The sequence below is a fragment of the Diplotaxodon limnothrissa genome, linkage group LG7 (genome assembly GCF_057381915.1).
Source record: "Diplotaxodon limnothrissa isolate DT_005_m linkage group LG7, D_limnothrissa_male_GT1.1, whole genome shotgun sequence".
In the NCBI taxonomy this organism is placed as follows: Eukaryota; Metazoa; Chordata; class Actinopteri; order Cichliformes; family Cichlidae; genus Diplotaxodon; species Diplotaxodon limnothrissa.
The window spans coordinates 11,323,783-11,348,937 of record NC_140602.1 but is presented as its reverse complement, the minus strand read 5'-3'; the positions used below and the strand labels follow the sequence as shown (position 1 = coordinate 11,348,937).

Below are 25,155 nucleotides of genomic sequence, written 5' to 3'. Positions count from 1 at the left end.
AGCCACCACTGACATCAGTTTCCCCCTCCCACAACACTCTTATAGATTTATGCCTCTTTCCAGCTATTAGGTCAAAACTAAGACCTCAGATCTAGAAAAACAAAAACAAAATACAACTGGATTAAAAAAAAATTGGTCAAGAAGTTCTCTTCTAAGAGAATATTATTCCCCCAAATTATCCCTTTTGGATTTCATCTTTTAATCAATAAATTAGCATCTTAATGATAGTGTGGTGATTGCCCCTGACTACTAATATTCTCCTCATGTTTTATTTATTTGAATATTTTTTACTGACTTTTATCCCCCAAGTCTGTTTTATGACGTATTTGTCCTCCTTTCCTGGTAACTTTAAAGCAGGCACCGGAGGAGTGACAACAGAATTGCGTGTGTCTCAGCATGGGGCTTATAGGCCTGTAAGCTTGCTGACAGCTCAACCCGAGACGCCGGGGGTCAGATGTACCTGCACACTAACTTTAATGTGGCGCTGCTCTAATACTGTCTCTCCTGAAGCACCCACCCATCGCTAATTTCAAAGAACCGCTTGTTACTTTCCAGCACAACAACAGCAAGGAGAGCTCAAAATGACTTGCATCAAACTTTCACTCGAGCCTACAGACTATCATTGAAGCCTAAATCTAAATCAGCATAAAAACATCGACAAGAGACGTCATCAAATTATCTAATTTTCATTTTGACTAATTAATCCCTGGGCAGTTGCTTTGGTGATTCGATAAATATGTTTAATTGGATGCTCGTTGGCGCAACAGTTGTGCGCACGCAGATGGTGGTTTGGGGGGAAAAAACACAGTCTCAGCACACTGACACGCACCACTACATCCATCGGGGGATTTCAACAGTAGCAGTAGCTCAAGTCATGGGTATTGTAAACACTTGCAAATAAATGAGTGGTAAAGTCCAAATGACCCTTATAAATCGGACACCATAGGATATACCTGTATATGCCTCAGTGCTGGATAGCAAAATGATGCGCGCTTTTTTTAAAATTTGCACTTCCGATGAAAGAAAGCGAAAAGAGGACTCACCAGTACTCGCGGAGGATCAGGTCTTCGCCAGGGAGATGATTGACAAGACGCGCGATTTGCACAGCCTGAGGGGCTGAGATGGTGGACAATCCGCGCGCGCTCCCGCAACCCCTGGCTTATTGCGCGAGCACAAGACGGCTAATTCCCTGACCGTTCCATACTGAACGGAAGGAAGGTGTGAAGCATATTACTGGATACAAGAGGGGTGTGTGAGTGTAGCTGTGTGTGTTTGTAAGCTAAGAGGGAAAGGGTTTACAAGTGACCCTTGAAACTGAACCTCGGCTACCCTCTGTAGGCTCTGAGACGACACTGAAAAAAATGTCAAAAATTATATAATGCCATATGTAGTAGTGATAATACAAAATATTTTAAATAAAAAACTTACATTAGCACTTATTTTGACTTTAACTGTCCTGCTTCAACTACCTGCAGTGGAGATGTAAAAGGTCTTAAAAAAAGACATAAAAATTCATAGTGAATGTTTCCTGCTATTGAAAATAAAAGCAAAACTGGCTCCCTTGAGTACATTACATAGTGTTCTAAGCATTATTTATTGTAATACTTTTATTATTACTTCCTTGTTATACTGATGTGTAGTCAGTCACACGAATTGTATGTATCATGTGTATTTTGGGGCAGTTTTTAAAGAGCAACGTATTGAAAAGCGGTTTTATTTTTGTATCTCACTGTCCAATCCCTCACTAGTTTCATGCAACTCAGTAAAGACACAGTAGCGCTGAATTAAATTGAGTAAAAAAAAACAAAAAACACCCAAGTGTAAAAGTTGCACTTTTTGAGCAACATGGTGTTTCTGGATTCGCACTTAATGTATATTAAACTTATTCTGCAACGCTGTGAAAGAGTAAATGTCACATGTTTATATACAAACATTTAACAAACAGTAGTTTTTATGAATACATTTCAACAGAAATAATCAAATTACAACAACACACAAAAGGTGATGCTTACAGAAACAGGTAAGTTTGTTTTATTGCTATTTGTCAAGGTAGTTTTTTTTAATACTGCTACATTTTCTTGGATAAACACAAAGCATCAACCTTTATAATCTCTGTCTTCTATTCTTTTTCTTCCACTCTCTAGGTGCAGTGTCTGGACAGACAGTCGCATTTGGTTACAGACAGAATTGTGTGGTGGCTACGAGTGCCATTGGCACACATGACAGGAACGTTGAGAGGCTCTGTCTCTACCGCAGCACAGCAAACGCACTCCTGCTCCACAGCAGCCCTCTGCAGGGAGTACATGGACTTACTGCGACATTTGCCCTGACAGACAGAAAGACAGACAGATGGAAGGGTACACATAACAACAGGGAGACAGAAAGGACAGGATGGTGAGGGACAGTGTTACGATTTCACTCAAATTTGCAGGTTAATCCTACAGGGGAAAAGATTTAATCATTCTTAAATGTGTGTGCGTGTGTGTGTGTCTGTGTATCTTACCTCACAGTAGTACAGGTCTATCTGGTGCTCTGATTGGCAGTCATCCACCTTGATGTAATCGAGCCTTCCCACTGTCTTTCGGCACTCTGGCTCTGTACCTTTACACACACACACACACACACACACACACACACACACACACACACACACACACTATTGTTAAGATCCAAATAATTAAAAAAAAAAGATAATTTACTGCTCTTGCAAAGGGAACAGTTCAACTCACACATCTCACAGCAGGTTGTTCCAATTTGACTGACTTTTCCCTGGGAAAGTAAAAACAGGAGAGACAATGTTATCATACATTCCTGGGAGAAAAGGTATAGATAAGGGAATACTGTGCGCTCAATGAGAGCTTTACCCCTTGGTCTAAGCAAGCTTGGCGATTAAAAGACGGGCAGGCTGTCACTTTGGTCTGCAGCACAAGATTTCCTTCACTATTCAGACCACATGTATATGAGGTGCAACCATTCTCGCTCGTCGTATTGACCTGAAAGAACACGATTCATTCTTACAGTATGTAGCCACGAACAGTACGACTGGCATGAAAGAGTATTATAAGCTATAGCACTGCATAGAATAGACAACAGAAGTTGTAGCGTGGTATCATCTTGTTTGCATAGGACTTACTTTCACACTGATGAGTTTTCCATCTGGTTGTTGAACGAAGCAGGCGGTGGGAGCACATCGACCACAGCAAGTACCTTCCTCCTTCTCCAGAGTGTACCCCTAAAAATGTGGAGGTTAGTTTTAAGTGTCCATTAATGTAAAAAGACATTGGGAGTTTACTACTGCAAATACAAAGACATAAGATACCTGGATTTTGTTTTCTAAATAAAAAACATCTTATTTACCTTTGTGAATAAAGTGAATCATGGAAAGATGATGTGGCTACAGTTTAATGATGAGCAGGGAAGGAATGCGAACAGACAATTAAGGAATGTGGATTTGTGATTGTATTAATCGGTTATGATGAGGATGAGAAATGACAAGAGTTAAAACAGACAAAATAATTTGAGGATGGCTACCATGGGGCAAGAGGGACAACTTGTTTTCCTGCAGGACAGTTCATATTTCCTGATTGGACCATCCACTATCCTACACTGACAGCGTGTACACGCATCAACCATCAGCTGCTCCCCTGCCTGTACAAACACATATACAGTATATCAAAATAAAACATCATTTCCAAATGTCTTTTTTTATACCAAGGCAGCTACTACTTCTCTGAATGACTTACCCCTATCAGCGTGTGGTTGAGAACACAGGCGTTCACAGGAGCTGCAGAGAGAAAAGCACAAATAATTTCCACAGTCGTTTGTTAAAAAGTAATTCAATCCCCAGTTTGTGTAAGGTCAGATCAGGATAACAATCTCTGGGATGACACCAGAGTCATCTGTTGGACATAAACTGCAACTGCAAGTTGTTATGAAAACACTGTGTGGATGATTTGACTGAAGGGAAAGTTAGATGAATGCAAGCTTGATGATTCATGCATCGCTTGCGAGCTAAAGGGCAGTTTCCTAACCCGGTGCACTGGATTGTCTGTGTGCCTTCTGAGTAAGTCTATGTGTGTATGTGTGTTTACCACAGTGGCAGCGGGGGCAGCAGTCCTCGGTGTCACAGCGTAACTCAGTCCCCAGTGGGCAGGATGGAGTATCCGTAATCGAGCAGCTGACATTTGAAGCAGAGATGAACACCTCATCTCTGACTTTTATGCACTGATGTAAGACACATTTATTATCTGGAGACTTCCATCTGTCACCCACCTAAAGACGACACAGAGATGAGAATTAGATCGATAGAAAGATGAATGCCTTCTTATGTGAGGTAGTAATAAATTTATATGCAGCAGTGAAAAAATAAGACAATAAAAAATAAAGTGAAAGAAACGACAAAAAAAAAAGACTTATTTTTTTGCAGTAGGGCAAATACTCCAAATACAATGGCTTGCAAAAGTATGAACTTATCCACATTTTGTCACATTACAGCCACAAACATGAATCTATTTTATTGGAATTCCACGTGAAAGACCAACACAAAGTGGTGTACACATGAGAAGTGGAACGAAAATTATACATGATTCCAAACATTTTTTTACAAATAAATAACTGAAAAGTGGGGTGTGCGTAATTATTCAGCCCCCTTTGGTCTGGGTGCAGTCAGTTGCCCATAGATATTGCCTGATGAGTGCTAATGACTAAACAGAGTGCACCTGTGTGTAATCTAATGTCAGTACAAATACAGCTGCTCTGTGACGGCCTCAGAGGTTGTCTAAGAGGATATTGGGAGCAACAACACCATGAAGTCCAAAGAACACACCAGACAGGTCAGGGATAAAGTTATTGAGAAATTTAAAGCAGGCTTAGGCTACAAAAAGATTTCCCAAGCCTTGATCATCCCACGGAGCACTGTTCAAGCGATCATTCAGAAATGGAGGGAGTATGGCACAACTGTAAACCTACCAAGACAAGGCCGTCCACCTAAACTCACAGGCCGAACAAGGAGAGCGCTGATCAGAAATGCAGCCAAGAGGCCCATGGTGACTCTGGACGAGCTGCAGAGCTCTACAGCTCAGGTGGGGGAATCTGTCCATAGGATAGCTATTAGTCGTGCACTGCACAAAGTTGGCCTTTATGGAAGAGTGGCAAGAAGAAAGCCATTGTTAACAGAAAACCATAAGAAGTCCCGTTTGCAGTTTGCCACAAGCCATGTGGGGGACACAGCAAACATGTGGAAGAAGGTGCTCTGGTCAGATGAGACCAAAATGGAACTTTTTGGCCAAAATGCAAAACGCCATGTGTGGCGGAAAACTAACATCACTCTGAACACACCATCCCCACTGTCAAATATGGTGGTGGCAGCATCATGCTCTGGGGGTGCTTCTCTTCAGCAGGGACAGGGAAGCTGGTCAGAGTTGATGGGAAGATGGATGGGGCCAAATACAGGGCAATCTTGGAAGAAAACCTCTTGGAGTCTGCAAAAGACTTGAGACTGGGGCGGAGGTTCACCTTCCAGCAGGACAACGACCCTAAACATAAAGCCAGGGCAACAATGGAATGGTTTAAAACAAAACATATCCATGTGTTAGAATGGCCCAGTCAAAGTCCAGATCTAAATCCAATCGAGAATCTGTGGCAAGATCTGAAACCTGCTGTTCACAAACACTGTCCATCTAATCTGACTGAGCTGGAGCTGTTTTGCGAAGAAGAATGGGCAAGGATTTCAGTTGCTACATGTGCAAAGCTGGTAGAGACAGACCCTAAAAGACTGGCAGCTGTAATTGCAGCAAAAGTATTGACTCAGGGGGCTGAATAATTACGCACACCCCACTTTGCAGTTATTTATTTGTAAAAAAATGTTTGGAATCATGTATGATTTTCGTTCCACTTCTCACGTGTACACCACTTTGTATTGGTCTTTCACGTGGAATTCCTTTTTTTTTTTTTTTTAAAATTGATTCATGTTTGTGGCTGTGATGTGACAAAATGTGGAAAAGTTCAAGGGGGCCGAATACTTTTGCAAGCCATTGTAGCATTAATGAATAACATGTACACTAGGTTTGATAGTGGTACAAAAAGGAGACATGTTGTACGGCTTTATAGAGAATAGCAGGATGGATTTCCTGAAGCATTCTTTATGGCAGTCGGCTTTAATAAGTCCGGTGGAGAAGGAGCTCTGCTGGCTCTCTAGTGGACTGGAGTTGGTGCAATGGGTTGTCAGTGATGGAGAGCAGTTTGCTGAGTGACTTCTTGTCCCTCACTGACTCAAACACTTTGAGATTCATAATTATGCAGCAATAATTATTTGCACATATCCTTCAGGCATGTCTGATTTCTACACACACATACTTGTCTAAGCTTTCCACTGATAAGTGTGTCCCCTCGCATCTCTCCCCCTGACTCCACACAGCTGGTTGGTGTGCACTTTCCACAGCACTCTCCTTCTGATGAAGTGTATGTTGAGCCCTGAAATACATATTAAATATATATAGGAATGTATCACTTTAGAAGCACAAGCTAAATATGCGTCTTTGGTGTCTCTGTGAATCTCACCAGAGGACAGGCCCGGTCACAAACAGGCGGTTTGCACTGTGCAACATGGAGAGACGTGTCTTTGTCCTGCAGCTCGGTGCAGATGCACTTCTCACAACCTTGCTCCCATTCACTCCCCACTGAGTGAACCACTCCACCAACCACACACACCTAGAGACACAGAGGACATAAAGCTTGCAGGACAAACAACAAACATATTGCACTCAGATTTGAATCCAAAAATACACTCACCTTGTCTGGCAGGCAGTTGGTTTCTGTGCACCCACAATCGTTGGTAGTGGAGGACGTGATGAACCCAGTGGGACAGGTGTGGGTGGAGTTTTGGCAGCTGCAGTCACATTCAAACACGTCGCAGCACTTTGTCTTTCTCACCGACAGATGGCGATGTGGTGTACAATTGGGGGGAGCTTGAAGAGGACACTCTTCCTTTTTGCACACTGAGACAGAAAAAGAGGTGAATACGGCTGTGTCAACATGCGCTCTGTTTCATGACTATGTGTGTGTTTACCCGTGGGGCCGGAGCATCATAGAGAATGTATTAATGACTTACCACACTCGTGTATAGGCTGACATTCCCCGGGGTTTTTCAGGACCACAGTCTGACCGTCCTCACAGCGGGGAACCTCAGGCAGGTAACAGCTCACTAGATCACAAACTGGAAAGTGACAGCATGGCTCAGTGTGTTGCAAGTTGGACACATGATATACATTTGGTAACACTATCCAACAAAGTATAAAAAAATGAGGATAGATACTGGGGAATGAATTAGGAATAACTATGTTATTAGTTATTAGGAGTTAAAGTTGAGCTATTTGGACCATAATAATTTAATAACTACACTGAGTGACTGACCACACAGTATAGTAAAGCTGCTCCTTGTTGCAAATAGAGACTATCCTTTTTTACATACCACACTCATACTCTGGGCAGCACTTGGACTCTGTCTTCTTTCTGAGGACCTCACAAGGTCCACACACTGGAGCTACAAACAGATACACATGATTAATTTAAAAAAGATGGCAGTTTTTCTTCTTCTTCTTTAGTAACACTACAAAAGCAGACGCAAAGAGCATAATGAGGAGCAAAAGAAGGGTTTCTGACTTCTGACATCGTTGCAGGGCCGGTCAGTGCAGTTGATCCGTTGCTGATCCAAACACATGCAAATCAAACATGGGTTCTCTTCTGGTACCCAACTCTGCATATACTGTACAAACACAGACAAAACCAGGCTCGTGTTGTGAAGTTGGTCATATTAGAAATAAACACTAGAGGGCAATCAAATCACATTTTAGTCTCTAACCTGTTCTCTAAGTGTTTGCCTGATAGTATTCCAACAGCATATGTGTTTATTTATTTTAACTAAGAACTTGATTTTGCGTCACTGCTTCCTAGCAGATTCAGTCACACTTTTCTTGTTTTGTGCCTCACCGTGTATGTGTGCCCATGATGGTCAACACACTGTCCACATGCTTCTGGCGGTATACACCGTCCCTGATTCAAAACTGTGCCTTCAGCACAGAAACAGCCTTCAGTCGTTGTGTCCATACAGGATGACTCGTTACTCCTAGCAACCGACCAGTCGCCTGGCAATGACTGTATGCTACCACAGTCCTGCACGCAACCTGTCCGACATGCATCATACTCCATGGAACTCGGGCACTGTAACGCTGCAACACAGAACAGTGTTAAGTTTAGATCTAGGCTCAGGTGTTAAAATGTTTTCACTGGAGTAGAAGATAAACTCGTCTGCAAATCAGAAAATTACTCACGGCAGAGGTGAGGGCTCCTCCAGTCCACACACACACCTCTTTGTCTACAGAGGCGTGCATAGGCTGAAATGAGCTCGCACACATCTGACTCCTCACATGCCTGCTCTTCACACTTGGTGAGGAAAACCTGAACGGGAATATATGCATGGCATGGTTCGAACACCTCGGAACGTAGAGCTTGACATCCCATCGCCGCTCCAGATGCACACACCGCCCTTCGTCTTGGCAGGCACACACCGTGCTCTACAGCTACAGTCCAGTCTAAGATGAAAGCTGGTTGGTCGGTGGTCGAGGTGCCATTGCGTAAAGAAAGGACATTCAACTTCTCCTCCCCACAGCCACCTGATAAAACAATATTTGGGGCAGTTATCAGAATAAAAAGACAAATACAGAAAGCCACTGGGTGAGACATGCTGACTTTTGTCATATATTTGACAAATGTGGGCTCTTAATATAAGTTACCGCAAAGTCCAGCAGTGTGCCCCGTCGTAGTGGAGCTGAGTAATGTGATGGTAAACTCATTGCTCTGAGGTGTGAAACTCAGAACGTAGCCATGATCCGATTTCAGCTGCAGCATCACTCCGCCATAACGCACCAGCTCAATGCCAGAGTGCCGCCACGGCAGTGCAAGCTCTTCCTCTCCAATCATGGCCTGCTCAAATAAACATATGCAAAATAAATGAGCAAATCCTTACAGTTAATGCAGACTTCTTAAACATAACATATATCATATATCTTACCGTCATGTCATCCTTCAGCAGCACCCTATATGAGCCATGGATCACCTCCATGGCTTTCATGCAGACTTGGTGGTAGTTTGCCGAGTCTTGGCAAGGTCCAGTGTGGAGTTTGACCTCTGACCCTTCACTGGAGCCTCTGCTGACAGTGAGAAGTGTATAGGAGCACAAACCCTCCCCATCCAGCCTAAGTGCCAGGCCATCAAACCTCACTACATGGTTGGTGGAGCTGCCCATACACATGCCTGTCAATACATTTGAGGCAGGAGGGAAAACGTGTTTGTACAGGAGCCAGAATCTTGTGCTCTATTAACACTTAGTATAAATAGAAAGGAATGTTAGCTCCCAGCATTCATTGTTAACAGCAAGTACACAAATAGTCCACACTTTATATAGATGGACTAGACCTAAGAGGCTATTGGATCCTTTGGATGTACGTACAAGGGCATTCCCAGTGGCAGTTGCAAGTCTCCTGGACTTTAACAGGTGGCATGTTGTTTCTGCAGGCTGGAGGCTCCAATCTGTCACAGCTGACTTTGTGATTCTGTACTGTCACCGCCCCACTGGGGTGGCAGAGGAGGGAGTGACAGCCATCCTCCAGCAGCCATGACTCACCAGGCTAAGGCATGTAGAGAGAAATGCACAATTTGCTAAAAGTAAATCTTGTAAAAGGTTACATTAATGTTGTATCTAGCAGACAGTACTCACCTTTCTCTCATTTCCATTATCATCAACACACACTCCTGGTGGACCAGCTAAAAAAATACATACAATTTTAAAATAAATAAAATATATATATAACAGAGCACATAACATTTCCATTACTGTCAATTTCTATCATCGCTATGTAATGAAGATTTAATGTATGTGTCTCTGCCTGTAAGCACCTCTGCAGATTCTCTCTGTGTAACTCCTGTCCAGAGTCAGCAACATCAGTAACTGATCCATGCTGTTCAGATGGAGAGTGTTGTCTTGGTTGCCCTGGCGACCAAGCACTCCAAGTTCACTCTTGTCATAGTCTGGTCCAATCCCAATTGGGAACACTGATACACCTGAGGGAAGACAATCTTATCAGTGAAGCTACACCGCAGCTATAACAGAGGAAGATGAAGGATGGAAACATACCAACTGAAGTTTTTACTGAGGTATCCAGTGTGTTAATGATGATTTAATTACCTGCTGCCAGTGCCTCATTAGCTGCTTCCCCGACATCATCAGTTGATTTGTCCATCACCAGCATCACCACAGCCTTGGCTACACCAACTCTTCCACCACTGATTGGTGAGATCGATGTCTGCACAGCAAATCTCAATGCAGACCCTGCAAAAAGTGAGAAAAATGACTGCATGTGATTGTGCATCTGTCTAAATATGTGTGCATATTAGTTTAAGCAAGCTCCTTTACCTAGTTTAGGGGCTGCAGGAGTCCTTGTAGTAATTCTCTCCACCATCCTCAGGAGGTCTGATTTGCTCTGTTGATCACTCCATAGGAATTCTGCTGTGTTGGTGTCTCCATACTGCACAACACTCACAAGAGTGCCACTGAGCCCTGCACACATACAAACACAGAACTCACTGTAGAAAGGTGCTTCTTTAATAATTTAAACATGAGTAATATTGTTCTTTCAAGGTCAATAATGCTAAAAAATATATATATGATTTGATCTAACACGAATAAACTAAAGCAATTTAGTAACTGTATTGTTCTCATGGAAATCTGGTAAATATCAGTTGGGGAAAAAGACATACTTCAATATTTTTCTTAGAGCCTATTTGGCCCTTAAACATGCTGCATTTCTGAAGAAAAAACCCCCTGCTAAAAACAGTGATTGCAAACTAAATTAATAACAACACACCAGTGAGAAAAATCTGCATATAAGAGCTGCATCACACCTACCTATGTCAGCATTACTGATAAAAGCTTTAACAAATGTCTTCATGTCCTCAAGCTGCCCTCCAGACTTCAGCAGGAACAGCACATCCAGAGGCTTCTTACACGGCACTGTGCAAATATAAGACTCCAAGTTAATATAGACTAAGAAATCCCTGAGGACTGTTTGATGAGAATAAACATTTCTGTTATGGTACCTGAGACTGGCAAGCTGGCATGTGTTGGGACAACTAGTGGTGGCAGTGTTGGTGAGCGGGGTCTGACTGTGGTGCGTGTGATGTTGACTATGCGGTGGACCACGCTAGACAGATGGCTGTAGTCCTCCACCATTAATGGACGCTGAGGAAAACTGAACTGAATCAAGTCCATTTCTTGTATCTTTGGTCCAACACCAATGGGATACACATGAGTCTGGACGCTGGTAGATGGTGGGCGCGTTACTGTGTCAGTTGGTGGGTTTTCTGTCACAAGGAAAACCAGCTGAGGTGGGGTTGGACGAAGAGAAGGCTGGACCGTAGCCATTTCTTGAAAAGTGGTAGTGATAGCTGCTCCAGTGTTTGTCTTACTACCACCCCTCCAACGAACCTCCCTCAGGCGTTCCAGCAGGCGGGTTCTGTGCTGCCTTATCTCCCACCGACTGATCTCCACAGTGACTGTCACTGAGTATTGGATCACAGTGATGCGAATCAACTCCTCCTCCTCTGTCAGTTTTGTGATAACTTCCTCCAGGAAGAGGAGCGACTTGTTAAAGTTTATTTCACCAACAGCATCAGAGCCTTCTATGATAAATGTTACATCTTTGGTTGGAGAAAGAACAGATGGCGATGTGGTAGTGGGCGATAGGCCAGACGGTGCTGTAGCTTCAGGAGTGTTGGGGAGGCGCCGTGTGGGTTTTGTCTCCAGATGAAGAACTGGGGAAGTGGTGGTCGTGGTCTTTTGAGGTTTACCCACTGTGGTCTTTGGTGCTGGAGGTTTCACCACCTCGGGCTCCATTCCTAAGGTGCAGAGGTAATCTGTCAGCTCCAGCAGCCGATCAGGCAGCTCACCTGTGCTGCTCAGCACATAGGCCCTGTTATCAGGATTGGCCTTGGAGATTTCAGTAATTTGTGACATATCTACCCCAGGACCCAGTGCCACTGTCAGGGTGGTGATGGCCTTCTTTCGGAGCATCTTTACAATGGAACGGATAGGGCGAGGGTTGGGACTAGCAGCCAAGATAATGGCAATGCGGCCGGCATTCTCACGCTTGTTCTTGTCATAGATGTTGATAGCCAGATATTTGACGGCCTCATCCATGAAAGCGGCATCTCCTCCTGTGTAATGAAGCTCACGCACAGTCTTCTTAAATATCCACTTCTGAACCTAGAGGCATAAGAGAGGGAGGAAAAATAGTAGATCAAGTATTCACATGTAGACTTTTACTATGAATCTGTTTCAGTGAGCCAAAAAAGCTGCTTTTTACCAAGCTTGATTAGTCATCAGCATTATTCAATGCATCCACTTGCTTCCTGTTGCATTTTAGTTTCCACTTTTTTGCTGAATTTAGAAGGCTGTATATACAAATTTATGTTTTTTTAGTGTATTAACTCTGACTGGATTGATTACAGCAGAAATAACACTTTAAAATCTTTTTCATTCTTATTTTACTCAAACATGAATTACTGATAGTTAGAACACCAACACAAACATGTGTATCACATGTTTCTGTATCAACGCAACCAAAACTCATGAACACACCAAAATTAAACTCCTTACAGACAGATTTTGCAGATATTCCATATTTTGTGCAAAAATACCCACTTGCTGAGTCACACGTGCGTGCAGTGTTTAACTACCTGCAGATCATATGTTTTGACTCCAGAGTGGTAGAGTAGCACTGTTGCTCGAGTGTGAGCTGAGCCCATGCGGAATCGTTCAACCACCCCAAGTATGAACTGTTTTGCAGCCTCAAATTCATCTTCAGTCAGAGCTTCTGATCCATCCAGTAAGAATGCTAGGTCCATGGCACGGTCACACGTGCCCTCAGGCATCAACGTGGTGAAGGGAATTGTTGTGAAGGTGCCATAGGTGGGCGTCGGTGTGGGAGTTGTGAACATGGTGGAGGAGGCACACGCTTCACAGCTTAATGTGTTTTTGTCACAATGACTATAGTAAAGAAACAACAAAGCATCATGAAATATAATTGCAAAGCATTCATCACCAAACATTTGGTTACCAGGGTAACCTCGGTTCTATGTAAGCCAAGCCTGGTGAGAAGCAGAAAACCGAAATATTCAAATTCATAAGGAAATGTTGTGATGAAGTATTACCATATCCTGCACTGGTCGGGGTCATTGTGATTCAGGATGACCTTGTTCCCATGGGAGATTCTTTGACCCTCATGCATACACACCTGACAATGAGAGGGTTCAACACATCGCATGGCCACCTCATCCAGGAGTTGTCCTAAGAACATCAAAGTCAGTGTAAAAATCCCCACAATATATTTTTGTCCCGTTACATTCGTGCGATATATAAATCCTGAAAGCATTCATTTAGTGTTTGTTGATACCTGGAGGGCAGTAGGCATGGCAGCCTTCCACACATGTGAGCGAACACTGGAGGGGATCTGGATGTTGGCAGGTGACTGGACAGGCAGGACCACAGGTATTGTATCTCCACTGACATAACTCCTCCCCTACACCTGGGATTCTAGGATTCAGCTCCTCACAGCTCAGTGCTAAGGAATCAGAACATTGTAGCATGCACTTTTCAGTCATTTCACTTAGCTACAAAAAAATAACTTTATTATTATAAAGATAACTTTATAATAATTGTGATATTAGACTACTGATAAAAATGTGCAATCTGCATTCTGATATTCTGAGTAAAATCATGACTTTTAGCACAAAAAACTAGATGCGACTAGATGGGACTTCAATTATTTTTGTTAGTTTGGTCAAGCAGTTATGACTTGTGTTTTTTATATCATAATGAATTCTTCATACTCACGGCAAAGATCATTTGATCTCCAGTTGACAAATACACCACTCTCTGAGCAAGCCTGTGCATAGGCGGCAATAACATCACAGAAACACTGGCAGTCACCCACTGATGGGCACGAGCATGCTGCCTCCACACACATCTCTACATAAGGCTCTGCATCCACCTACAGACACACAGGCAAAGGTAGAGGGTAAAGAGTATAAACCCAAAGCATCTCACTTGATCAGTTAAAGTTTGCCTGTAATTGCTCACCTGACTGTTGCATTCTTTAAAGAGGGAACCAGTGAGGATACGGCACGACTGCTCCACTGTTACCAGTTTGACAATGTTGTCGGTGCAAGGAGCAGATATCTACACACATAAAATAAAAACAGCAAATTGGTGCGACATAGTTTATCTCTTTGTGAATTTTCTTGTAGAATGTCTCTATCTATTCTGTGCCAGTGCACTACTGAAATATATGCAAAGAACTGCAATCGTCACCATACTTGATTTCATTGTAATAACATAAAAAATGTATGCGAATGATTCATTTTAGTTTTACACTACTGTGAGTTGGTTGCCTGCAGAGATTTTCAAGTAGATCAGTCACTGTGATCTAAATATATTTTTAATGTTTCTCGGTGGGATATAATGAATAACGCTGACAATGAAAGAAATCTAATTTTCCGCCCTGTAAGCCCACAAACAGTCCTGGTGAAGTACAATGCTCAGAGATAGATCTAAATATTAGAAATCATCCGATATAGGATTTTTAAGCTACTGATAGTGACATATTTTTTCTTTTAGACACACAAAACATCAGCAGATTTTCCTAACATTAGTTATGAGTAGAGAGAAAATATAAATTTTTCCATTCAGCAAGCCAGCCCTTTAAGTCTAGACTTTACCTTTGTGAGATCAGCACAGCTGGGAATGACCTTCCAGGAGTTCCCAAAGTGTGAAGAATCCACCTCTAGCTGGTGGTTACTGCTCATCAAGTCGTTGTTTACATTCCCATCAAAGTTACCACACAAGCCGCACACCCGACCCTACACGCAATAATATTTTATATTTTATATTATGACTAAAATGAAAAAGATTCAAGCGGTCACAATTAGTCATAATACATCAGTACCCTGTATTCAGGTGAGATGTGAACCAGGAGGCGGGTTCCCATATCCCAGCTGAGGGAAATGTGTTTCCCCAGCTGCAGAGTGTAAAAGTGACCAGATCGGACAATCTCCACCTGTGAGCCCTGCGGCACCGGCCTCTTCATCTTCACCTGAAAGACAGAAAGGTCATCATTACAGGTGCATTTGGGATACTGAGAGGTCAAGTCTCAAAAGCTTACAACTTGACTAAGTTCGTTTGCAGAGTGTCTGAGTAAAGCAGGACACAAGTTATAAATGTACTTGTGTCCTGCTTTACATTACACTAAAAAAACTTTTAGTTGAATCTAACTGCTGAAATATACAAGGCAGTTTGTGGTTTTGCATCAAACTGCATGTTTCTACTGTACTTGAGCCCTCAAGGGTCTTTAGACAACATGTCTCATTCACACAAGCACCTTGTTTTTTGGTGTTTAAGTGCTTTGTATACTGTATACATATATACTGGAGCAGCCAGAGCTCAAATCACCAGTCTTCCGATTTGTAGATGACCTGCTGTACCTCTTGAGCCACAGCCTGTCATGATTAGGCTGTGTGCAGGCAGGATGAGGACCCAAACGCAAACTCACGGGAAAACAGGACTGAACTCAAAATACAGCTTTATTGCTGACAGAAGATGAAGGCGATACAAAATAATATGAACCTAAACTGGGAAGTCATAAAGGAACTGACTCACGAGGAGACACACGGAGGGGCACACAGTCATGACGGAGAACGCGACACTGAACTGAGGGGGACGCAACATGACACATACTGACGATAGACTGTCAAAGTAAAACAGGAAGTACACAGAGGTTCAAGAGAGAGAGAGCACAGACATAACGGGCTGGGGAAAACATGGAATAAAACACAAGGAGGGGAAACGAGGGTTCACAGATACACAGAGGGGCACACAGGGGGTAATCTTAACAGAACAACCTAGGAACCAAGGCATAAATAAAGAACAAAATACAAAACACACGAAAACTAAGAATACTGGGCCAACATTGCCCAGGACCATGACACAGCCTCCACTAATAATTGTACTGTTGAAATGCCTAAATTATAAATATAATGTTTAAAAGCCAAACATCTAGAATGAATTTTGTGAATGAATGAATATCAGTCTTTAGATAAATATTCAAGTAAGTTAACGTTAACAACATATTTGGTTAATAGCCTCTCTCGAGAGTAAAGACATTATTTCAAGTTTTACACTTTTTCACATGTTACAAGATTATAAATCCATTTGGACTTTGCACTAATACAACAAATCACTTAATAAGTTGCATGTGTTGATGTGAATCAGTATAAATGAATGTTTGTGTGTTACCTCTCCATGCTGCATTATTATTAACCCTCCCTGGTAGAAGATTGTGACAGCTTTTGCACAGCGGTGTCCCACAATTCCACAGGCCTCGTTTTCCACCAGCACCCTAAAGGAACCGTCTTCCCCACTACACATATCCTATTGATATGTGCAAGTAGAGAAAGATAGGACAGGACCTGATTAACAAAGAGTGCATGTACTTCATAGTCTGCAGTTCACTTTGGCGCCCTTTTTGGAAGTCCTTCTCAGTCTCTTACCTGGACTAGGACATACTGGCAGAGGCCAGGGAAAGAGTACTTTAAGCCATCAAAAGTGATGTAATGCCCTTCCCCCACGGTGCGGCACACACCATCACACACTTTCTCCGTGCATTGCCACTTTCTGTTCTTGCACACACTGCAAAACAGGACACCTGCTAAGCAAACACAGTAGAGGTATTTCCTTTAATGGACAAATATATTAACAAGCATTTTACCAGGTGTTGCAATCCACAGAGATGGTCTGTCCTGTTGCATATGGCCTGTTGTTATGGTAACAGGGACACTGCTCCGGTGTAATGCATTCTCTGCGGTGACGCACCTGAAATCAGCTTGATTAATCAATCAAATCACTTTATATGTTCACTTTGTTACTTACAGCATGCACACAACATAACAAACCACCTACAGTGCCAGGTGGACAGAGGCAGCCTGGGATGCAAGCAAGACTGACACAAGGCAGATCCAGATTTTGGCAGGTTCTTGCACACTCCAGACCCTTTTCTCCTGCATTACACTCTGCGCGAATGAGCGGAGGAGGGCACTGTGTTGACCGACGCTCTGGATACATAAAAAAACGAATTAATTTAAAAAAAAAAAAAAAACAATCAAGCAAGCTTCATGACAAAAATCAAACATTTGCCCGAGACACACTGATCAAGTTGTTCAGGGTTCAACTGTCAAATGAGAACTATTAATGAGAACTGCTTGTTTTTTACTAGCCATTATCATGAAAAAGGTTCGGGAACTGAAACACTCAGTTATACCTCTGGATGGTGCTGGGTCATCATCATAGAAGAGGTCAGAGAGCAATGAAGACGTTTCAGTGGAGCTACACCGCATGGAGCCCTTCTCACAGTAGCTGCACTCATAAGCAAAGACAAGATGGCAAAAATGATAAAACAGTAAACCACAGCAGCTGTTTAGAGTTTAAAGTTCTGCATAAGCATGCATAGTCACTGACCAAATACTGTTGTGATCTGCATAGACATCATCAGGCTGGTAGAGCTGTCCATCATGCAGGCAGGTGCACTGGTCAGCCGTCACACATTCACCTGAGGAACTCAGGTACTTCCCAGTGGGACAGAAACAGCCCTCCTCACACACCCTCTCCCCCTCACAGCCAGCCTCAGCGCCAGACAGAGAACCACAAGTCCGGTCACACACACTCCCACATGCCTCATACACCTGTCCTCCTGTGCACTCCAGAGCTGTGAACACCATATCAGGGAGGATTAGTCATTTATTCTCACTAACCCATTAGAGATATTGCACTATTGAACTGTGCAGCACTAATGCACAAACCGGGTCTGAATGGAAACATTATCAGAAAATAAATAGCACTCTCACGTAATCCACAAAAATCTGAAACTTAGTGGTGAAAAACAATGTCATATTTAGTTCTTAAATAATCATAATAACCACAAAAATATATCAGGAGAAAGAAATGGCACCATTTGAGGAAAGAAACATTTTGCCAACATGGGGGAGGATATATTCTGCTTGCTGTAGCAGACAGTGGCACAGGAAATATTGCACAGGAAGAGGAAGAATAGTTTCCAGTAAAATTCCGCAAATTCAGTCAAGAAACCAAAACTTAAAAAAAAAACATGATGTCTACAATAAGACAGTAATCCAAAGCAGTCTTCAAATTCACAAAAGTCTCAAGATTTTAGGGTGACCCTAACATACACATAAATGAAAACCATAGATCCTGCAGAGGACATGCTTGTAAAATTATCTAAAAATATTACAGAAAATGAAATGATCTATAAATAAAAATGCATACAAAATGATTCTAAATAAACCACAGAAAGAGCCAGAAAGAGAGAGAGAGAGAGAGAGAGAGAGAGAGAGAGTGAGTGAGTGAGTGAGTGAGTGTGTGTGTGTGTGTGTGTGTGTGTGTGTGTGTGTGTGTGTGTGTGTGAGTGAGTGAGTGAGTGATCAACTGTAAATAGGTCCAATCTAAAAGTTACCACAGAGCGAAGGAGACCTCCAGTTGAGCAGCACTCCTCTTGCTGAGCAGGCAGCTGCATAGGCGGACAAAGCCGAGCAGAGGCACTCCTCACCGTCCCCACACGCACACACATCATAACGACAGAACTGCTGGAACGGACCGGGATTCACCAGAAAGTGGCACGGACTGAACACGTCTGACATCATCACTGCACACGCCTCTTCTGCAAAGCGCACTGGTATCGAGGTATCGTAAGATTAGTGTTAAGTCATTACTGGAGTGATGTCTGTCTGTGTGGGTTTATATACCTCTTTTCGGATTAACGGCACATGGATCAGTTTCAAATTTCTGAGTGGATTCACAGTCTCCATTGATCCTCCAAGCCTGGCCAAAAGAGTGAGGACTAGCCTCAACCAGCCCAGAACCAGTCAAAAAATCATCACCTTGGTTACCATTGTAGTTACCACACAGTCCACAGGTCCGGCCCGCCCATTGTGGACCCAGCTGTGGAGGCAGACAGAATTCAAGATAGTTTTTTCCCCATCTTTTCATACAGGGGTTATTGAAAGGAAACATCTTTAAGATATACAACTTCTTTAACCTTTAAAAGCACACGGCCCCGCCCATCCCAGTCCAGACGAAAGTCCTCACCAAACTTTACACGTACTGAAGACTGAACAGATCTCTGGATATGTAAACGGCCTGTCAAATGACACACGTAGAAAACTGCCTGGTTAAAATCAGTTAATATTAATGAACGACTCACGCAAGTACTCAGCAGAGCTGTGCTGTTAGAGCTAATGTGTTGCCATTCTGAAATCTGTCAGAGTGCTTCTCTCATATATGGATAACCATCTTACAGGTATATTTACTTAACTTATATGCATAAAAGGTCATTTAAATGCACTTTAAAGTAGCATACCGTTATGCATTGGGGTCTGGATGTTCATGCTGTTGACAGAAACAATTCCTCCATGCTTCAGCTTGACTGTCATGTCCTCCAGAGAGGGCAGACTGAGAGTCACTGAGCGTGTGCACACAGCATCCTGATCATCAGCGCACTGAAAGATAAAAAGCAACCTAAATGCTGTAAATGATGAAAAGCCGGCAACACGGGAGTGACAGAACGCTAACAGGGTCATTCTTTGTGTAATTGTGTAGTTAGTGCAAGAACAAATTCCAAATTCCAAATTTATATTATATTTTGCATTGAAAACCAAAGCTCACTTTTACCTGTACATTTTCAATTATGATAGAAAACTCATTTTGTGAGCAGTCCTTTGCCAGCAGATACTGGCAGTGGCCAGCAAAAGTGAAGAACTTGTTGTCAAAGCTCTTGAAGTGAGACTGGCCAACAACCAAGCATTCACCTACACACCAACAACAAGGATATGACATCAGAAATGAGGATTATATTTCCCAAACGAAAGTATTAGTGAGTGTGTATTATTGTTCATCTCTCTCACCAGGACAGCCTTCATTGGTGCATTCCCATGAACCGTGACGACACACACTGCACAAAAGAGACATTTGTTTGAAGGAAGCATATTTTCTATGTAACTATTTCTGTGTATTTGCGCCTGCACTGCTTTCTCACCAGGTGTTGCAGTCCTGAGAGACCGTGGCTCCTGGTGGGAAATGTTTTCCCATGTGCGCACAGGAACACTGGGATACCTCAACACAGCGATTACCATCCAAAACCTTGCCAGCTGAAACACACATGCATGCCATGTTACTACTAGAAACAGTAAGACGGAGACAGGAGAGAGATATCGTGAGCGAGGGGTTACCAGGACACGTGCAGCCATCAACACACTCTTCCTTGCAGACCTCCTGGATGTTGAGGCTATGGCAGGTTGTAGAGCAAGACTTGGTGCATTCACTGTACTGCATGCCAATTGGACATTTGGGGACTTTACACAAAAGAAAAGCATATATAAATAATGCATGTCATGTTAGAACCTGCTGTTAATTTTATAGAACTAATAAACTAATAAACTCACAGCACTGGCTTTCCTGCGACCAGCCGCGAAGAAGTATCCCATGAGCGTGGCATGTGCGAGCATACTCCAGCAGGATTGGACAGTAACAATCTTCGGGCCCTGTCTGATCACAGTGACAGGCCTCCTCCTGACACAGCAGCAGGAATGGTTCGGGAGAGACCAAGTGGGCGCAGTGGAGAAACACACTAGAGGTCTGCAACACGCTGCAGCTGGACAAAATCTACACATAAGCACAAACAGGCAGAAAATAAGTTGTTTGCCTCTTTTTAGGTCTAACAACCTGTGCAGCTGAATAAATGGGGAATAGAAACCATGTCTGAAACTTCATCAGAAAATATGTTAAATGCCAAAAAAAGAGGAAGAGTGGATTAACATCTGGTGGGTGAAAATTGTGAAAATGGCAATATCATAATGATAGAAACTGAGATTTTGAATAAAAGTGAAAGAATACATATTCATCAGTTTTGTAGTGAACTGAAGGAGATGCTGATAGGATCCTATGGTTTCACACTAACATGAAATTTGTACAGTTTTCTCACATGTGGGTGTTTCACATGTGCAAAATGTTCTTTCAAAATCCAACTGTTTTTATTTCGTATCTGCTCACCCACAAAGACTGCACAGGCTACAGAGTTGCAATCACACCTGTCAGATCTGTCCGCTTACCAGCTGTTCGTTTTTTTTTTAAAGAGACTGGGCTGTCGTCCCCATTTGAGCATATTGAACCTTAATCCTGTGTATGAAAGCCAAAATGCCTTTATAAAAAAGAACAGATGTATTAAAAATGCCAAGTCTTTCTAAAATCCTAAGTCAGAGATCTGATACAATATGAGACATTTAAGCACAATTTATACCTTTGTCGAATAAAAGTTAAAAGTAGAGATAGAATAGTAAATGAGACTAATAATATGTATTTGGACATCAACCAAAGACAATGGGGGTTATAGTTGGCACTTTAACTCCAAAACCCACCTGATTTTAAAATATACATTATATGTTTGTAAAGAAAAATGTTTATTTACAAATCTTTATGAGTTTCTGTGTGTGCAAAAAAATATAACCTATTGCATATTAACAGTAAAAGAAACAAAGACAAATTAGAGCATAATACACACAAAGAAATATCAGGTGCTTTGTTAGGAAGTGAACCACTGTAAAATACCTTTTTTATTGTGAGGAGAAATGTACAAAGCTTTTATTTAATGACTTGTGTCTACACATCAGATATCATGACACGCCTACTATCTAAACGTGCATTTGTGTTAACTACCCTCTCACCGTGGAAGTTTCTTTTGTTGTGTTACAGGATTTTGATGGATTTGACACACGCTGACAGGACTGATCAGCTCCCTTCACTGCCCACGAATTTGCAAAGTCATAAGTGTCCTCTGTTAGGAATCCTGAAAAATACACAGGCACGCACAGACAGAGAGACAAACAAGTTGACAGATTTGTTCTTAATCTCATCCTACCACAACTGTGTCTTTTGCTTTCTTTTACTTTATCTTTTCCTGTACTCGGTTGTTCCTCTTCCTGTTGCTGAGTGCTGGTGACTCAAATCGTTTCCTCTATTCCAGTAATAATAAACTCTCCCTAGTTTCACTCTTCTCACAGTTGCATCTTGTGGGCTGTATAGCACGCACATACCTTCCTGAGCAGTATATTCATCGGCAGTCATAGAGTTGAAGTTGCCACAGAGCCCGCAGGTGTGGTTTGCATGGCGTTTGGTCAGGGTCAAGGCGATGTTGGCAGCATTATCAATGGTGACAGTGAAGCCAAACTCCTCACTCCAGAGCTTGTAAAAGCCGAGCTCTGAGCCCACAAACACAGAGTGAGATGCATAGGGCAGTGACAGCCTAGAAAAAAAAGACGGCATAAATCAAGCTCCTGCAGAAGCAAAATAGCGAGGAGCTTTCAATATTTATACACACAAACTTAATGCTGAATGACAGCGCTAGTGTGCTACCTTTTTTCTCCTTGTGAGAGCCGTCCGTCTACAGAAAGGTGCAACTCAAAGACATCCCCCAAAAATAGCGTGACTCCAGTTTTTTTGCCATTTTGAAAGTCGCCTGCAGATCCAAAGCACATTTTGAACACACTGTTACTACTTTGTACCACCACCATGGCAGACTTCGCCAAATAAGACAGAAAATTAAAAGTGAAGATGACTTGTAAACAGTTTCCAAAAGCCAACATATTGCATCAACGAGGCATTACACACTAAACTACACAAGATAAGCCTGGCACACTATTAAAATTCAAATCTTTTTCTGAATCTCTTTATTGAATTTGAGCGTGACTCACCCAGCAGTGTGAAGGAGTGGTGGTTGCAGTCCCCAGCCAGAAGGTAGCTGCAGTCTCCAGGAAAGTCATACAAAACACCATCGAATGTGTGAACGTGGTGCCGTCCAAACAGACTGCATCTCCCTGTCATGCTCGCTAGACAAGCTGAACACACACAAACAGAGTACACAGATATGCCGATGTGTGCTGAAGAAGAATTATAAGAGATTTCATATGAAGCACGTAACATATGTCACTTTTTGGGTGTAAAGATAGAAACGAAACTGGATATTCTCCAATATAATACTCACAGGTCAGCTGCAGGAAAACCCAAATTCCTCGCAAATATCTCTTTATGTAGTCCTGGAACACATAAACATATATGCTTTCATTTTCATCACAGCTTAAACTAATATCTTTATTGTCTGATGTACAAAGATCGTGTTATTTTGTGTGCGATGTTAGGCCTGCTTCAAAACCCCTTTTTTTTACTTCTATAAACTCCAAGTACTCATACCTCCATGGTTCCAGACTCCAGAAACAGCAGACACTATCCCAAATCACGACGTTAAGACCTCGCAGAGTCCGGACATTATAAAGTAATGTGATGGTCAAGCATTGGCTAAACTAAGAAGAATTTCAGCCCCACTGGAAGCTCAGTTTTATAGCAAAGACTGAACCCAACCCAACTTTCATAGGCTTTCTCTTAAGTCCACTCCCCTTGCCAGGTTCAGACAAGAGGGAAAGAATGCCTTTCTGTCCACAACTTGGAGCCTGCAGACTGACACCATCAAACACACTCAACGGGACAATGCCAGGATATGCCCACTGATCGCCTGGCTGAGTGATTAGTCTACACATACGTATCTGTATCGGTGCCAAGCCAAACAATCCTTTTGGTAAAAAAAACACTTACTAAAGCGATCTCACGCAATTACACTGCTTCGATAGTGTCACATGCACAAACACACTTGTCTTAACGGCGCCAAAATTACACACACATATACACACACGCACACATAATGGGAACATGTGATGATCAGCACTCTCAGGTGGAAACTTATGTTGTCTCTGGACAAAGCTGAGGAAAAAGAAGAAGAATATGTTTGGTGTTTTCAGATTCACAACCTGTATCACAATGTCACAAAAATAAGTATTTATATAAGTATGAAGCAAGCATAAAGTAATTATAAATAAGTAAATAAGAATTCTGCAGACTGAGGCTGTTTCTTTTGCTTTCACTCTCTTTATGTAACTCTAGGCTACTAAATACGTAATGATCAGGGTCTGTGGAGACTACCTGATCTACCTATCTGGTGTAAACAGACAAAGCACCCAAAATGTTCGCACAGTATGTATGATCTATCTAGTGTTGAGCTAGAAATCACCTGTGGAGCTGTGTGCTTCAAACACACCGCAAACCCACGCAGACGTTCATAATCTGCCTGATAGAAGGCGTCTCTGCTTGAAACAAGGGTATTACTGGCATCACTGAAATTATGTGTGTAACCAAAAAAGTCCTGTAGTGCGACAGTGAGATGCCAAGAGATGTTTTTCAAAACAGACAAATGAACATGCGGAATTTGGAGAAAAACAAAATTCTAACATTATTACTTGCAAATGTGCCTACATGTCTTCTGTATAGCAGCTCTGATAGCTCTGATATAATAACTTAACTGAAAGGGCATGCAGAGCTTTAGGTAGTCATTTATATGCATGGTGAGGCAGTTTTGGTCAAGTTGGTTATCCTGCAGAACCACCCCCCCAACCACACAAACAAATATAGCAAATATAACCAAATTAAAACTAATATATGCAAATTTATGTGTATTTTTTCTAATTCAATAATTTTCTGGAAATAATGTCATAGCTCAGGCTTTAAAGGGTTAAAGTGGGGGTTTTCTACTTATTAATAAACCGCCCGTGAAATAATTCAGTCCTACTACGGATATGAAAACTGAAAACTTTATTATTAAAAGCTAAATGTAGACAAATGGCATCATACTTTTCAGGCTTTTTTCGAGCATAGCGATGTTGACTCTTTCACAGCTATGTTGTTAAATTAAATTAATAAAGTTATAAAAACATTAGGTAAAACAAAAATGTATACATCATCTATAAATGGTAGCTAATTCATTGCCCACTTAAAAATGGCCGTAAAACGTATATCTAAGCGTGATATACCCTGAAGCAGGACTGTTCAGACACAAGACTAATGTACAGCCTTCATGCCTCACAGATGCTAATGCATTCAAT

General features: G+C 42.2%; 1 protein-coding gene across 1 annotated transcript; it reads right to left on the bottom strand.

Moving 5' to 3' along the window:
- Positions 1–2,140: 2,140 nt before the first annotated feature.
- vwf (von Willebrand factor) lies at positions 2,141–23,422 on the bottom strand. Its single transcript, XM_085359103.1, has 53 exons — positions 23,417–23,422; positions 23,211–23,262; positions 22,921–23,064; positions 22,583–22,685; positions 22,264–22,472; positions 21,895–22,016; positions 20,617–20,836; positions 20,404–20,526; positions 20,211–20,322; positions 20,080–20,126; positions 19,847–19,983; positions 19,536–19,674; positions 19,215–19,315; positions 18,922–19,117; positions 18,633–18,848; positions 17,621–17,867; positions 17,424–17,518; positions 17,066–17,217; positions 16,875–16,978; positions 16,657–16,795; positions 16,403–16,537; positions 15,057–15,203; positions 14,830–14,970; positions 14,192–14,290; positions 13,946–14,102; positions 13,506–13,673; positions 13,264–13,399; positions 12,790–13,099; positions 11,152–12,316; positions 10,961–11,065; positions 10,469–10,612; positions 10,241–10,384; positions 9,952–10,116; positions 9,773–9,819; positions 9,506–9,683; positions 9,068–9,309; positions 8,790–8,979; positions 8,328–8,669; positions 7,987–8,225; positions 7,660–7,762; positions 7,469–7,540; positions 7,109–7,213; positions 6,790–6,995; positions 6,559–6,708; positions 6,355–6,471; positions 4,092–4,272; positions 3,744–3,784; positions 3,532–3,648; positions 3,134–3,232; positions 2,865–2,993; positions 2,730–2,769; positions 2,504–2,601; positions 2,141–2,326 (listed from the first exon to the last, which is right to left on the bottom strand). Exons 1-53 carry the CDS (start codon positions 23,420–23,422, stop codon positions 2,141–2,143), a joined length of 8,562 nt encoding a protein of 2,853 aa, XP_085215229.1.
- Between the last annotated feature and the right edge of the window lie 1,733 nt (positions 23,423–25,155).